Genomic DNA, 15,574 nt, shown 5'->3' with positions numbered 1-15,574 from the left:
GTGTGCCCAATGATTGATGGGAATATCAGTACACCTCCTGTATCACAGCTTCCTGACAGTACTGTCCTCTTACTAATACTCACATGAGCACAACTTTGGGGTTGACTTATACGTCTCTGTGCCTTTGACCACACCTTCAGAAGGGCACAAGCCTATTGTCTGGGCTCTCCTGCCTAAGCATGCTGTGAATGTGAACTGTAATTATAAACAAATATGTACTTGTATATTTTGTGAGGTTGGGATTTCTCATAGAACATGTTTTGCATTTGTTTGGATCATACTCTACTTGAAGCAAAGCAGTAGGAATAGATGGTGTTTGTGAATTCTTTAAAATGAAAGTGACCTACAGTTTTCATAGCATGAGTTTTGTATTAGTCTCTAAATAAACTGCTTTGAGAAAAAAAAAACACTTTCCCCACAATTCTTATGCATTTATTGTTTTGCAAATGCATATCACAGTACAAAATGAACTAATAGTTTAAGACTGCTACCTTTTAATGATGCATAGATTGAAAATGCTGAATGGTAACAATGGGAAAACCTTACAGCAATCTGAGTGGTAGGCCACTGGTAGCTAGAATGTAAATGTTTATGCACACATGGTCTATTCTGATGTAATATAAACAGCTATGTGTTTCTCCTATAGTAGATGTAAACCACTCAAAAGCACCACTTCATCTTTGTAACTAAAATTTCTTACATGAACGTGTTCCATTGTGTCAGTTTTAGTCACTGCTGTTCTATTTTTAAAAGGCTTGCAATGCAAGGAAATTTAACAGCAGAAGAAAACAGGATGAAGTCCTAAAATGGCTACAGGAGCCTTCTAGCAAAAAATTTTGCTAAAGCTGGTCCACGCACTTCAGATGCATGGTATGGAAATTGAAGATATAAGACCAATGAAATTTCACCAAAAACATCCCTGTACCCCCTGTGACACTTAACAAAAGCAGAAACCTTTCTGTGTAATGAAACAAGCTTTTGACTTTTAGTGACCATGTAAAAATAATACCATTACAAAAAAAATCAAAAGCTATTTCTTACAAAAAGAAATTGCATTATGAAGTCAAACACACATCTGTCAGGAACACAGAGAAATAACAGACAACACACACATTGTACAGAAGAAGAAACTGAGTACAAATATCTTCAGTCATTGTGTTTTAACAGGGTGCCCTCATGCTGACACCATTCACCCTCACTGAGGGGAAATGCTGGATCCTTCTGAAAGGATGTAGAGCACCAACTCAAGCACCCACTTCTGGAAAAAGCCCTTACCAACAAGTGCAAAATGTTGGCCACAGCCCATAAATAAGCCAGTACACCAAACAGAAAGTGCAGTAAGGCCAGAAGACTGCTCAAGAAGCTACAGACAGCAGAGCTGTCAAAAGTCTTGATAACTTGATCTTTATACTTGAGTGTATTTTGTGTCTTCATCAGAACAGTAAGTAGACTGGAGGAAGTCCTGGAGACTACTTAAGGAGAAAGAATGTTAAAGGGGCTTTGGCCTAAAAGGAATTCTCCAACTCCAACAAAGTACATAACTTGTGCAATGCCAAACAGGGGGGCAATGACTAGTGCCCTGCAGCCTGCTCCCTTCAGGAATGCGGATGGCCCTTCTCTCTTCATGATTTTACTATAAAAGTACAGAAAACAAAAATATAGCAAGGGTCAGCAACAGCTCATTTAACCAATGCTCATTCGTGTTCCAAAACCTTCAAAATAAAATATTAATGAGTTAAAACAGAAAAGCTTTCAGTGGTTTGCACACTTACTTCACACAGTCAAGTACACCACTGTATGTCTCCTCATTTGCTCCTTTGCTCAGAGACTGCAGTCTAGTTTTCACCACTGAGGGGAGAAAAAAAAAACGAACAGGAAAGTGAGTGAAGCAAAGGGTGGGGAGGAGGAGTAAAGGAAGACAAAAAAAAAAGGCGGGAAACAAAAAAAAAAAAAAAAAGAGATAAAAAAAAGCAGCAAGCCGCTTACTCACCATCACAGGGGTTAACCGCCACTGCAGCAGTGGAGCCAGCTACGCAGCCAGACACAAACGACCAATAGAATGGCGCCACATCATCTTCTGACTGCTTCCCCAATCGGTTTAGATTAGCAAAAAGAGGGAAGTAGACAATGGAGAAAGGCACATCTCTGAAAAGTAAGAAGCAAACACTTAATGCAGACCAGTAACATACATTAAAGCCCACACACCTTCAACACGGATCCAAAAATGCACTTCATTTTGCAAGTCCGAGTAGCTTATGTGCTCACCTCATGAGAGTAGCTCCCAAGCCTTTGTAAAGGCCCTGAATACCCTTAGTGTGCAGCAGCTCTTTTGCAATCTGGGTGGCAGATACAGCCCGGGCAGATGAGCTAGGCACCACATTATAGGACCGGCTCAGCACAGCATTTGTTGGTGCCAATTTATTGGAAGCCAGGATACCAGGCATTCTCTGCTGGGCAGCTATAAGAAATAATATTGGTTTTATTTTTCAGGTATAACTGTTATACATGATACAATAGTATATAAAAGCATAAGTATACAAGACAAACTCAAGCAAAATAATTCTGCATGAACTAAAAGAAGAAAGTAGGTTTACCTAATCTTCCAGCGTCCTGTAGCTGAATTTTCAGCATCTCCATGGGAGTAGTGATTATGACTTGGCACATGCCTGCTCCACATCCTGCCAACATCTCTTTAAACACTGTTAACCCCTTCCTGTAACACACAGCATGGGTGATTAGCTCTATGACTTATCAAAAATATTTATATGTAAAAAAAAAAATCAAATAAAAATTGCTGAAATGTGACATACCCATCTTTGGCAAGGTGGTGTCGAAACAAGTCATTCGCTGCCAGCTTAATGGCCTTTTCAGGTGTGACCAGAGTAAGATTGACTGCAGCACCTAAAAAACAAAAACAGAGAGGGTTACTCAACACTGAAGGAACAAAACCACAGCCACACAGGCTTTCAGAAACAAAAATACCACCCATTCCCCACCACCATCAAACAAAACAATAGAGGACCATATCAAATAAAGACAGAAACTAACAATAAACAGTCAGTATTTGAATGTGAGCAAAGTTCAAGTGAAAATTAAGGAATGATAATGGCGGGGGATCTGGCATAATGAAAACACTGAACTTAGAAGGGAGAAAAAAAAAAAGAAAAAAAAAAAAAAAAAAAAAAAAAAAACACATTACATTAGACGAAAGAATAAGGAAAATGGTGAGAAGGTAAACCAAGAAGGCAGGCATATTTATAAATAAAAATAAAAAAATAAAAAAAAAACACCCAATGACTATGTCTAGTTCAAGATCCCATGGCCTTCCACAGCAAGGCACAGTTACAGATGCAGAATAGAATGGAGTACAGACAGATAGAAAATGATAATTGTAAGTAACAGTGAAAGACTGTTAGAGTGGAGCTTAGTTTTGCAGGACATGGCTAAGAGTTAGTAAGAAAGGACAGTGCAAGAAGATGATAGTCCACAAACTTCAGAGGCTATGAAGAAAACAAGGAGCAAATAAATATTTTCAACAAATAAAAACACTTTGTGCCTAATCAAAATAGAGCGGAGTGGTAAGAACCATGATAAATGATTTGCCTCCAGCGTGGCTGCGCCTTAAATCGGCTAGCCTTCACTATCCCAGGGGGGGACCCACGTCTGTAACATGAAAAACACAGATGCAAACAAACAGCATTCCTCACAAGAATGGAGCATGGGCTCGTTTCCTCCAAAAGCTACATAACTTCGTCTCCCATACTATCTGCTAACTTGAATCAGTTCACCCAATAATGTTTTTTTTTCCCCCCTTAAGATCTCGTGTATACGAAACACTTATTATTGCAAACTCTTTGTAGACTATTTTTGATCATTTTACAGGCAAGACTTAAATAAAAAAAGGTATGCCATTTTATCACTTTTAAGCACTGTGATTAAAAAAAATGCTGTACTGTGGTGAAGCATAAAACCAGTTTACCAATTCTAGCTGTTTGAGCACCAGCCATTTATACTTTACTTACTACTCAGAGAAAGTGATGTTCTACTATTAATTAAATCTATGACACTCAACATGTTCAAAGAATACATTGTGAGGTGAATCTTACCTCTGTACATGCCAAAGTAGCCCTCTGATCGTACTGTTTTGATCAGACAATCCATCCTAAAGAAACAGACACATGTTGAATTACTGCATTGCTCACATTTGCTCACCATTGCACATCATGTGGCCAATTATGCACATTTACTCCTATAGAAACAGAACAATTTAGACTCTCATGCAACACTAGGACTGCATCCAGCAATCCACAGACACAGAAATAAACCATGTCTAAACATGAGATGAGATTCCAATAAGATTTGACAGGGATATGATAGAATAGGCCCACTTAGAGCCAATGTCAAACCAAATAAGTTGTCAATGACACACACTAGTACTATTCATGGCAATTAGTACCTGGATTTCATATTAAGATAACTAGTACTGTTTACATGATCAGTATTCAAAAGTGAACCATTATATCTGAAACATATAGGAAGAGGAGAGGGAAGGGGTTACTTACAAATTCTTGTAGACTTGTTGTCCTTTTCTCTGGTTTTGTAGTCGGGTCTTGGCTAGATCAATGGGGAAGACGCAAGTGACCCCAACAATACCAGCAATGCCACCATTGATTAGCTTGGCTGGGAGGCTGAGTGAAAAGCAAAAAGAAGAAAGTCAAACAGTGGGATTATTATAAAATACACAAAATGATTTCTGAATTACACAAAATTCTGAAGATTACAGTTATTGTAACCCAATAACCAGAAGGGGGTTATGAGACCATTAAAAGTTACAAACCTGATCTGCTGCTGAGACATTATGAGAAATCAGAGAGGTGAGGGAAGTAAAGAACTGATGTCAAACGCTTTAAGTGTCTTAGGCAGTTGATGCAGAACTCAGCTATTGGAGTGATGACCTGAAAGGCAAGAGTGCGAATGATTTATCAGTAAGCCTATGCATCACCTACACACACTTCCTGAACATAACAGTTAACAGCCCCACACACAGACTGTAACCAGCTACTACTCATACACTAAATAAGGCCAGCCCAGCCCAGTTCCGGCTACCCGCAGGCACACATAGACCTAAGCCCAGCCCCAGCCTGCCATAACTGGATATGTTTCATATTGATGAGGCAGTGATCACGTGTTCAATACATTTCCCTGACTCAGCCAACTAACGGTACCTAAATGAATATGAATTGTTCGGCAAATATCAAACCTACATTTTCACCGAGATAATTTACATTTTTTGAAGAATTAAAAAAAAAGAAAAAAAAAAGTTGCCACTATATTCATCTAATACGCTTTACTTTGCCTTTTCACTCAAAACAAGTCAAACAATCCTAATACTATTATTTATAACAACAACAACAACATTTTTACTACTAACACACCCCTAGTGATTGTTAGTCAACCGTTAGCTGACGTTACCATACATTTTTAAGGAGTGAAGAGTCCGCGGAAATGAGCCAACAAGCTACAACGCTGAGCTCCATTCGACAGCAATTATTAAAGAACACCCGGGAAAACGACACATGCAAAAAGATATTTGAATAACCATAAACGTTCAGGTGACACTCACTGGCTGATAGGCAAAATCATGCTAAACCTTATCTGCACTATTAGCTAGCAAGGTTAGCGGGCAATTAGCTTAGCGAGGTACGGTTTCATTCAGTGGCTAGTACACGCTTAAATGACTAAAATGATAAACTGAGCTTATAGCTAGCTGGCTCAACTGACTTCCTTTATTCAGGAAAACTATGCTTCCAGGCGAAGAAAATTACAGGAATCTACAACATAAAGAGAATAGGACAAGCAGTAGAATATTTAGGCACTTTTCGCGTCTAGCTAAGCTAGCTTAGCGTAGCTAGAAAACTAAATGGCAAAGGCTTGAGCTAACCGGCTGGCTAACTTTGCAAGGACCGGTAACTTGCTCATTTAAATATCAGCCGCTACGATGTTTACTACACTATTCGGAAGAAACAACTACAAAACATCCATACCTAATAATGAATATAATCACTCACCCTTGCAATAGCAGTAAATATTTATTAGCGCCGAAACGCGGAACAGGCCCGTAACCGACAGTGGAATTTGAATGAATGGTTCGGTGGAAAATTCCATTCGAATTTAAATCCGAAGGCGGAGCCGCGGCGTCGGTGTAAAACGAATCATCCTATCAGCATATTGATATTTGCATGTCGGCGCTTCATTCGTTGACTCCAGTCATAGAGCTCGTTTCATGAGGCTGTGGTGTCAAATGACATTGACGCCATACGTTTTCTTTTTTATATATAAAACAACGCTGGCGTACAATATGAACACGACGCAAAGGTCTGGGTGTATTTACTAAAACCGTACAAGAGCACAAAGGTGCTCATGATGCTGCTTTAAAACAGCGTTTCATTGAAAAGTAGATACCTCGTGTGGGTGGGGTAACAATTTGGACAAAAGAGCTAAAAGTACCAAATTCACCTCCTGTGCTTCTCTGGTCCTATACTTCGGGCGATTGTAAGGTAAATATTGAGCACAGCTATGCTCGTTAGGTCAAAGTGTCTTCAAGATGCAGCAACCTGAAGATTTGTTAAGTAATAATACTACGTCACTTTCTTCAAATAGAAAGCCATTAAGACTTGGAGATTACTACTATTGCGTGCAGCTCCCATTAGATTAAAAGAAGCTTCAGGAAAGACCATGATCAAGCTAATCTGTTCCTTAGACAAGACAAACCGGAATACTTCAACTCACTGGCAGAGTCAGAGGCCTGAAATAGCACTGACTCAACATCACAATGTACAGGCTACAAAAAGCAAACAGTATTCTAGGAAAGTCTTTTAATTAGGTTGAACATATAAGCTCGAATTTAGTCTGTGGATTTAGGTCATTGCTGAATGGCATTCTGATACTGCAATATTTGCATGTTGTCACTTGTTAGACACACCCCTCATTTTTCTTCACACAGCCATGTAAGATAAATACGAGTCAGAACCTGATGTCTGAATGATCTATGTGGTGCAGATGAAATAGAGCCAAACATTCAGAAAGACCTCTTGGAGGTCAGATTAAACCCTACAGGCATCACAAGCAGGTCTTGACACAGGCTTTATGTTTTGAGCATAAGAATGTACAGTTTAGAAAAACATGAACAAGCCAGAATTGCCAGTGTTTTGGACTTCAGCTGCTACACGCAAACCTTTTTTTGAGAATCCAGTGTTGTGTTGGACGTCTGTCTATTTTTCTATTAGGAATGTGGCTGAAAAATGCCAGTGGACACCAGACACATGGCTGTAGGTATGCATGGCCTGCAGCCCCCCTTCACAGAGTGCTGAGTGATCACATTCCAGCAAGTATATTGTTTGATCTATTATGTTATCAGAGCTTTGGCTTTTCAAACTGCGGGCCCATGTGCTATTGTTAGGGGGCTAGTCATAGCATTCTGATACGATTGGTCAGATTGTGCCCAAGCATGTGGGGATCACAGAGTTATGAATGGTGGATTATTGTGGCATGGCTACCTCTTTAGAGAGGTACAGATATTAAAACTGAAGGCTGGGAGAAAAAGAACTGTGACTGGAATTTGGACATAAACAGATCTGTGATAAATGAGAATTACATGCTTTCACATTCATTATGCTTGCAATATGGAGTGTACTTGATTTCGTAGAACATTGTTTCTTATAGAAGGTAATGGCTTATACAAGATAAATGGGGGAAAAAAACTGGTTGGATGGTTGCCAGTTTCCCCTCTCTTATAGAAGTAAATGAACATGTAGACATTTGTCTGCTTGACAGAAGTATCACAAAGGTAAGGCTTCTTAAACATAGCATACATTTTTGAGGTTAAGTAACTTCTGCCAAGCTGTCAACACTGTCAGTTTGAGTATTTCAAAGGCCTTTCATAACGCTTACTTAGAAGCTTTTAGACTTTTTATAATTCTTCACCTGGAGCAGTTTTAGGTGCATTGTTTGGACATTTAGCTGTAAAGTATTGTGACAGTACAGTAAGCCTAGGTCATTTTCTTCATTGAAACTATTACTTTTTTAAATTGTTATTTTTTCAAACACATAATTACTGATTAATCTACTTTAATAATTTTTGCAACTATATCTTTTAGGTTAACTTCCATAGACCAACTTCCATAGCATTTGGTATTTTAATAAAAAAGAAAAGAAAAGGCATATATTGATTACTTTTTTTCCGTTTTTATCCTCTTTGACCTTTGAAAAACATTTATTATTGTGATGTGAATGCAGAGACATTTACGCTAATGGCACAAAAAAGCCATATTATGTCTGAGCAGATTATTTTAAAAATGTATCTAACCTAAAATAAAAATACTTATGATTACCAAAAAATGCTAATACTAGAAATACTAAATATACTTATGATTAACCTCAAACATATCTGAATTGCTGAACATTTCCAAGGCCAGCATTACAAAACACAAAATCAAGCAGACTCGCCCTTCAAGGAAAATTAGGAGTATCAGAGGGAGCTGACACTTTGCATAATGTTTGTTTTTGTTAAGGCTGGTTTCTGTTTAGTTTCTAGGAAGTCTAGAATGGGGGAGGGGGGTTGTTGTCATGGAGAAACATCCTCACCCATCACTCACAGTGATGGGCGGGATTCCATATCACTGTACTCCCCAGTTTTATCTGCCCTTCACCCCTCCTGACCATGTAGCATGAGACCCTGTCACTACACTCGCTGCTCTGTGACTCACTGTGGAGTTAGTACATGCCTAAAACACGCACACACATGACACATATTTACGATTGTACTTTTGCAAGAGGGATAACCCGTGATCTGACACAAGAATGACGTTCCGCAAGACACTGAGTCTTTTCACACAGTGCTCTCAATGAGCCAGTGGTATAAAAATAAACTACAGCCGCTCCTTTTTCACAAACAGACATGTATTATTATTATGGAAACATACAACCATAATTTACAATTTCCCTTAAGCTAATACTAATATGAAGAGCTCAAAGATGTGTTTTGGCAATAGTATTTAAATACTTGCCTTTGATGTATTTATTATTGTGGAATTTTAACTCTGTCCTGCAGATACAAGTAAATAATTTGTCACAAATGTCTTGCAAAAATGCCATTGTTTTATAGTACTCATAAATCCATGTTGTTAAACAAATTGTGCGGTATAATATTACAGTACTCCACAAATTTTTAAAGGTTGTTTTAAGAACTGTACAGTACTGTGCAAAAGTCATCCTTCATTTATTTACAGCCAAAAACAATCATTAAGTATAAGTTATTCATTTTTTAGGAGATATTTTTAGAGATCAGATATAAGATGCTTGCACATTGAAGTTCATGTGAAAAAGAGGCCTTAAAAATGATTGAAACATGTAGAGAACGACCTCGCAAGTCCAGGCAGACCAAACCTGTCACCATGAGATAAACAGCACTTAAAGCTTTCATCTCTGAGAGAGAGGAGAAAATCAAGCTCCACTCTTGCTTCAGATCTGAAAAAATCCACAGGTGTTTCTGTCTATTGTTCCACTGTAAGAAGATAGGTTAGCGCTATGGGTCTGAAATGATATGTAGCTGTCAAGAAGCCATTACTCTGGCCACCCAGAGTCCAGCCCTCAACATCATTGAATGTGTTTGGGATTGTTTGGCTCATGAGAAGCAAAAAATGCAACCAATATCTTAGATTGAACTCTGTAAAACAAGAATCAAGTTTTCTTAATTTTTGTTTTGTCTAAATTGATTTTTTTTGTTGTTTTTTTTTTAATATCACCTTTATTATAAAATAAGACTACTTGAAGAACCATGTGGACGCAACTGTAGCATAATTAAATTGGTATATGTAAGAACAGTAAGCTGTAAGCTTCAGGTATTTTTTTCAGATGCCATGATTCCATATTGTATATAACATTAGAGTACATTAGAGTACATAAATGCCCAGTAGCTCCAGGCCCAGCAAAACAACTCCTTCACTCATGGCAGTGTGTCATGTTTTTACTATATATGTGGCTTTATTACATGAACAGATCAGGTCAAAACACAAATCAATACTTTGAGTGTCTAGTCTGACAGAATTTACAGCATGAACTGCACTAAAAAGTGTCACTCCAACATCTGAAGCCACCCAGGCTGGATAAGGTCACTCTCTATTGGATAGGGGTACAAATGTCTGACCGGTCTGGAACACTTAACGGCGGATCTGCTGCTTTTGTGGGAACACTCATCACTGCGTGTGTTACACATGCTGCAGTGGCAGCTGAGAGCCACAGGGTAGGTAAAGTTAGGATCAGCGTGTGGGGGGCAGCCGGGGAGAGCAGCTGTACGGTACTCCACCTCTTGATAAGTACAGCTCCTCTGGATCAGAAAGCGAGGCCCCACCAGCTCCTTCATATTGCTGTCCTGAGGGTTACATAACAGTAAAATGTATGTCCTCAAAGAACGGAAATGGCTTCTCGAACAAAAACAATTTAATGCATGCATTATAGCAACCCTTACAGTAAAAAACACATTATATTACATATACACATTTTTTTGTGATCACGTTTTATTAGACACTTCACATGTGTGAATGTTTTTGTCTGGAGGGGAAAACATAAATGCAGGCTCCAACCTGCTAATATTCAGTGTCCAGTCATATACAGTGGGGTAAAAAAGTATTTAGTCAGCCACTGATTGTGCAAGTTCTCCTACTTAGAAAGATGAGAGAGGTCTGTAATTTTCATCATAGGTACACTTCAAGTATTTGAGACCATATGAGAAAAAAATCCAGGAAATCTCATTGTTGGATTTTTAAAGAATTTATTTGTAAATTATGGTGGAAAATAAGTATTTGGTCACCCACAAACAAGCAAGATTTCTGGTTCTCACAGACCTGTAACTTCTTCTTTAAGAAGCTCTTCTGTCCTCCACTTGTTACCTGTATAAAAGACACCTGTCCACAGCCTCAAACAGACTCCAAACTCAACCATGGCCAAGACCAAAGAGCTGTCGAAGGACACCAGGAAGAAAGTTGTAGACCTGCACCAGGCTGGGGAGAGTGAATCTACAATAGGCAAGCAGGTTGGTATGAATAAATCAACGGTGGGAGCAATTGTAAGAAAATGGAAGATATACAAGACCATTGATAATCTCCCTTGATCTGGGGTCCATACAAGATCTCATCCCGTGGGGTCAAAATGATCATGAAAACGGTGAACAAAAATCCCAGAACTACACAGACTGATGAATGACCTGCAGAGAGCTGGGACCAAAGTAACAAAGGCTACCCTCAGTAACACACTAAGCCAAGAGGGACTCAAATCCTGCAGTGCCAGGCATGTCCCCTGCTTAAGCCAGTACATATCCAGGCCCATCTGAGGTTTGCCAGAGAGCATATGGATGAGCCAGAAGAGGATTGGGAGAATATCATGTGGTCCGATGAAATCAAAATAGAACTTTATGGTAAAAACTCAACTCGTCGTTTTTGGAGGAAGAAGAATGCTGAGTTGCATCCCAAGACCACCATACCTACTATGAAGCATGGAGGTGGAAACATCATGCTTTGGAGCTGTTTTTCTGCAAAGGGGACAGGATGACTGATCCGTGTTAAGGGAAGAATGAACGGGGCCATGTATCATGAGATTTTAAGCCATAACCTCCTTCCATCAGTGAGAGCATTGAAGATGGAACGTGGCTGGGTCTTCCAGCATTCCATCAACACACCGCTGGGGCAATGAAAGAGTGGCTCCGTAAAAAGCATTTCAAGGTCCTGGAGTGGCCTAGCCAGTCTCCAGACCTCAACCCCATAGAAAATTTGTGGAGGGAGTTAAAAGTCTGTGTTGCCCAGCGACAGCCCCAAAACATCACTGCTCTAGAGGAGATCTGCAGGAGGAATGGGCCAAAATACCAGCTACATTGTACTTAGACTTACAGGAAACGTTTGACCTCTGTCATTGCCAACAAAGGTTATGTTACAGAGTATTGAGTTGAACTTTTTTTATTGACCAAATACTTATTTTCCACCATAATTTACAAATAAATTCTTTAAAAATCCTACAGTGTGGCTTCCTGGATTTTTTTTCTCATTTTGTCTCTCATAGTTGAGGTGTACCTATGATGAAAATTACAGACCTCTCTCATCTTTCTAAGTAGGAGAACTTGCACAAACAAGGCTGACTAAATACTTTTTTGCCCCACTGTATAAAATTACATTGTAAAATTACATGTAAAATTAAATTTCAAAAACATTTAGTTTTCATTTCACTTTTCTAAGTAAAAATGAGTTTATAATTTATTTCCCCAATTTAACATATTCAAAAAAAAAAACTACTAAAACATAAAATGCAGCCTGTGCAAGTTGTCACATTTTATACTGTATATTTACTTTTTTTCCAATATATTAAATGCAAAAAAAGCAAATAAACAGAAATAGTGTACTAAAACTTAGTGTACAAAAATTACATATTTAAGTTTTTTCATCTTCACTAGATGACTTATATCCTTTAGATAATTGACAACAATTTTTGACCAGAAGTTTTCAAACTGGTTGTTACACACAACTGCAAATCATCTGTAAGTGTAATTATTTATGTGTCTCATTAATAACTGATTATGTATTTACATTTAAATTAAAGCATAGCAAAATGACAGTCATGACTCCGTTCTTCTAAGTGTTAAATTGTGCATTATTTGCTTCAGAGGTAGCAGCTGCAGGAAGAAAAGCATATCTTATGTCACATCTTTGACTTTTCTAGAGAATTCTGTAAGCCTGTGCTTGTGTAAGACATGAGTGGCATCTGACTGATAAGCTATTTTTGCTCTGCAGACCTAGTCTCTCTCTCTCTCTCTCTCTCTCTCTCTCTCTCTCTCTCTCTCTCTCTCTCTCTCTCTCTCTCTCTCTCTCTCTCTCATGTTCTTTTTTCTCTCTCTACTAGCAGGCATCTTACCCTGGAAAAACAGAAGCCCATGCATATGGTGGTGTTGATAGCCACACAGTAGTCACACTCTTGCTTCTCAATGTAGAGGGTATATTCAGTGGGTGTGCACATAGGCATGGCCGACCCCAGCAGAAGGCCCAATATGCCAGCCACTAATACAGCAGCAGACATGGTGGCTCTGGCAGACAATCAAAAATCCAAGAAGTCTGCAGACCTGAAATGAAGCAAGCTTCTTATATGGGTTCGATGCTGTAAAATAAAATGTCACATGGCTTTTGTGGAGCTTTTACTTAAACTAATTCTGCATGCAGAAAACAAAAGCTGATTCGTCTTTTTTATTTTATGTTCTAAACTAACATTTCACACAGTGTAAATGGTAGCTGGAGTTTTCAAATAGTATCCAAAACTAGAAACCTAAAAAAAGATGCAGTAATACAACATGACACAATATTCTTATACTAGACAAAACCATAAGCTTTTTGCCTTACCTGGTTGACCAGCAGCCAAACACCTGCTGGAGATGAGAGCGATTTCTTTTATACAGGCTCTCTAATCCCATCTAATCCCACCGTCTCCATATCTACAATCTCAACAACAGCATATTCATAAAACTGCTCCCTCTGACCAGACAGCTGTGCTCTTACTGCCACTAGGTCATGCTAAAGGGCCTGCTTGAGCTACTTGTGCTCATATAAAAGGTGACTAAACTCAAGTTTCTTGGTTCCAGATCAGCTCTGCTCTATAGATCTGCTTTACGAGTCATCTTGATGTAGTTTAATTAGGCCAATGATCAGTTGATTATCCTGGCTATGTTGTCACTGCTTCACATAAGCCCACACTCCAGGAGTGTGTGATGGCCTTTTATAACATAGATTTATAAGAAATTAATACTCTGTAATCACACCACCAAGTTATGGCTATGTAGAAATTATACAAGTTGGCAATATAGATGAAATGTAAGTAGTCATAGATATGAGACCTTATAAGCCTTGTTTGTTTTTCGCGTTTCCATGAAATGCTATAAAGGTCAGCAATTCTGTCATGCCATGGGCTCACATATTTTGGCCATAATGTTGTGTTAATTTACAAATGAAAAGGTCAAACAAAACAGGCAGTTGTAAACTTAACATGGGGCCAATGAACCTACACAATAGAACTGAGCATCAGAAATCAGAAAAGAGGTTCTTTCAACATTTCTGTTTAATCACTGATGAATAAACAAGTCAGAGTTTTTGTTGGTGTGAAATGGTGCATTGTACAGAAACTCAGAGTCAGATTTCATAGCAATGGTAGTGTTAGGAACCAGAGGTCACAACTAAACAACCAGTAAACCTACATGTGCAGGTATCGCTCGACCATGAATGGATAAAAAGTCCAACTATTTGCAAAACTATTCATAACCATTTCTCGGGCATCAGATCGCATACCGTTGCTGTACAGTTTGCTTTTATGTCTTTATTTTGCCTGAAAATTTCAAGATGAATAGATAAATACAAAATTGCTTGCAATCCAATCTCTTTGCATGAACTTACATTAAAAGAAAAGAATGTCTTTGCTCTTTCCTGTGAAGCTATAATTTTGGAGATGCTTGTTTTTCTTTGGACAGCAATGGTATTCGTAACCTTTTCATGTAATGTTTCCTTGTGATGAAGCTTTTAGAGGCATTCAGTGCTAAGGACACCTGGTTCCTACTATCATCACTCAGAACAGTTCTGAAGATTTCACACCAAACCATTCTGAGTGACTTTGCTTACATGTGAACCATGTATTTATGCAGAAAAATGTGTGCAATTCTCCTTTTAGAGCCTTAAACCCCTACAGTGGTGGTGCATATACTGTGCTGCAATCCTTCTGAATAAAAACCTGTATATTGGAAATATACTTAGTACATAAAAATATTTACATTTATATTAGCTACTCACTCCCTTAGTTGTACATACTGTATACTTGAATTGTACCTCCTTTGTATTATGTGCAGATTATAAAATTATATGTTTAATGCATGTAATACATGTATATCTCTTTCCATATGTATTTTAGTGTATTTAATTTTACAATGACGCCTGCACCAAAAGAAATGTCATGTGTGTCTGTTGCATGGTGAATATTGATTCTAATAGGACCCAGACGTCTGAAGTGGTTAATGCCTCTAAAAGCTCTGTCACAAAAGCTGATGTCTGAGATATTGGTGTAAGATAGATTTGAGATAAAAGCTTCACCTAAAATATATTAATGGTAAATAAATAAATGTGGTTACACATATGCATTGTAATCCATATAATTGCTGAATAATAAGTTGTACTAGGGATTTTAAGACAGTTTCTGCATTTTCTAGTCTAAAAAAGATGCTTTGACCATGTAACTGTTTAACTGTTCAGTCTTGTTAATGTAGTTGGGCTTTGGTCAATGTGTTATTGCGAGAACGTTTCTTTGAAAGCGTTATTACAGAAATATTTGAGCCGTTGGACAAACTCCAAATCTAAACTCCATTCATAGACCGGCGATATAAAAGACATGAATTTCACACATCATTTCTGCAAACCTATCAAGTGTTTTATGATGAGTACATGAGTACATGACACAAAGAAACACCCTTGGAAGCTTTGAAGTTAACAAGAAGTGAACAACA

General features: G+C 38.3%; 2 protein-coding genes across 3 annotated transcripts; both read right to left on the bottom strand.

Moving 5' to 3' along the window:
* Window positions 1-416: 416 nt before the first annotated feature.
* On the bottom strand, window positions 417-6,177 carry slc25a55a (solute carrier family 25 member 55a). 2 transcript variants are annotated; one of them, XM_017697858.2, is made up of 10 exons: window positions 6,069-6,177; window positions 4,838-4,955; window positions 4,563-4,688; window positions 4,107-4,162; window positions 2,811-2,901; window positions 2,595-2,713; window positions 2,266-2,458; window positions 1,991-2,145; window positions 1,773-1,848; window positions 417-1,633 (listed from the first exon to the last, which is right to left on the bottom strand). In XM_017697858.2, exons 2-10 carry the CDS (start codon window positions 4,855-4,857, stop codon window positions 1,474-1,476), a joined length of 996 nt encoding a protein of 331 aa, XP_017553347.1. In that variant the 5' UTR covers window positions 4,858-4,955; window positions 6,069-6,177; the 3' UTR covers window positions 417-1,473. The 2 variants fall into 2 exon arrangements, with proteins under 2 accessions (XP_017553347.1, XP_037390833.1); XM_037534936.1 differs by lacking the exons at window positions 4,838-4,955; window positions 6,069-6,177 and having other exon boundaries at window positions 2,811-3,663; window positions 4,563-4,648.
* A 3,832-nt stretch (window positions 6,178-10,009) lies between these two features.
* tshba (thyroid stimulating hormone subunit beta a) lies at window positions 10,010-13,544 on the bottom strand. Its single transcript, XM_017697768.2, has 3 exons — window positions 13,434-13,544; window positions 12,955-13,159; window positions 10,010-10,429 (listed from the first exon to the last, which is right to left on the bottom strand). The coding sequence occupies exons 2-3, from the start codon at window positions 13,114-13,116 to the stop codon at window positions 10,133-10,135; spliced, it is 459 nt and encodes a 152-aa protein (XP_017553257.1). The 5' UTR covers window positions 13,117-13,159; window positions 13,434-13,544; the 3' UTR covers window positions 10,010-10,132.
* Between the last annotated feature and the right edge of the window lie 2,030 nt (window positions 13,545-15,574).

The sequence above is a fragment of the Pygocentrus nattereri genome, chromosome 26, assembly GCF_015220715.1.
Source record: "Pygocentrus nattereri isolate fPygNat1 chromosome 26, fPygNat1.pri, whole genome shotgun sequence".
Taxonomy (NCBI): Eukaryota; Metazoa; Chordata; class Actinopteri; order Characiformes; family Serrasalmidae; genus Pygocentrus; species Pygocentrus nattereri.
The sequence above is the reverse complement of the archived record's forward strand: the minus strand, read 5'-3'. Positions and strand labels throughout refer to the sequence as shown.

What these genes read in the sequence shown, in the direction of transcription:
- slc25a55a (XM_017697858.2), bottom strand. Translation starts at nt 4,857, where the DNA reads ATGTCTCAGCAGCAGATCAG. An exon ending in CTACTTTGGCATGTACAGAG is followed by an intron (nt 2,902 to 4,106) that starts GTAAGATTCACC and finishes TTTGTTTTTTAG; the next exon opens with GTGCTGCAGTCAATCTTACT. An exon ending in GGCGGTTAACCCCTGTGATG is followed by an intron (nt 1,849 to 1,990) that starts GTGAGTAAGCGG and finishes TTCTCCCCTCAG; the next exon opens with TGGTGAAAACTAGACTGCAG.
- tshba (XM_017697768.2), bottom strand. Translation starts at nt 13,116, where the DNA reads ATGTCTGCTGCTGTATTAGTGGCTGGCATATTGGGCCTTCTGCTGGGG. An exon ending in TGGGCTTCTGTTTTTCCAGG is followed by an intron (nt 10,430 to 12,954) that starts GTAAGATGCCTG and finishes TGTAACCCTCAG; the next exon opens with GACAGCAATATGAAGGAGCT.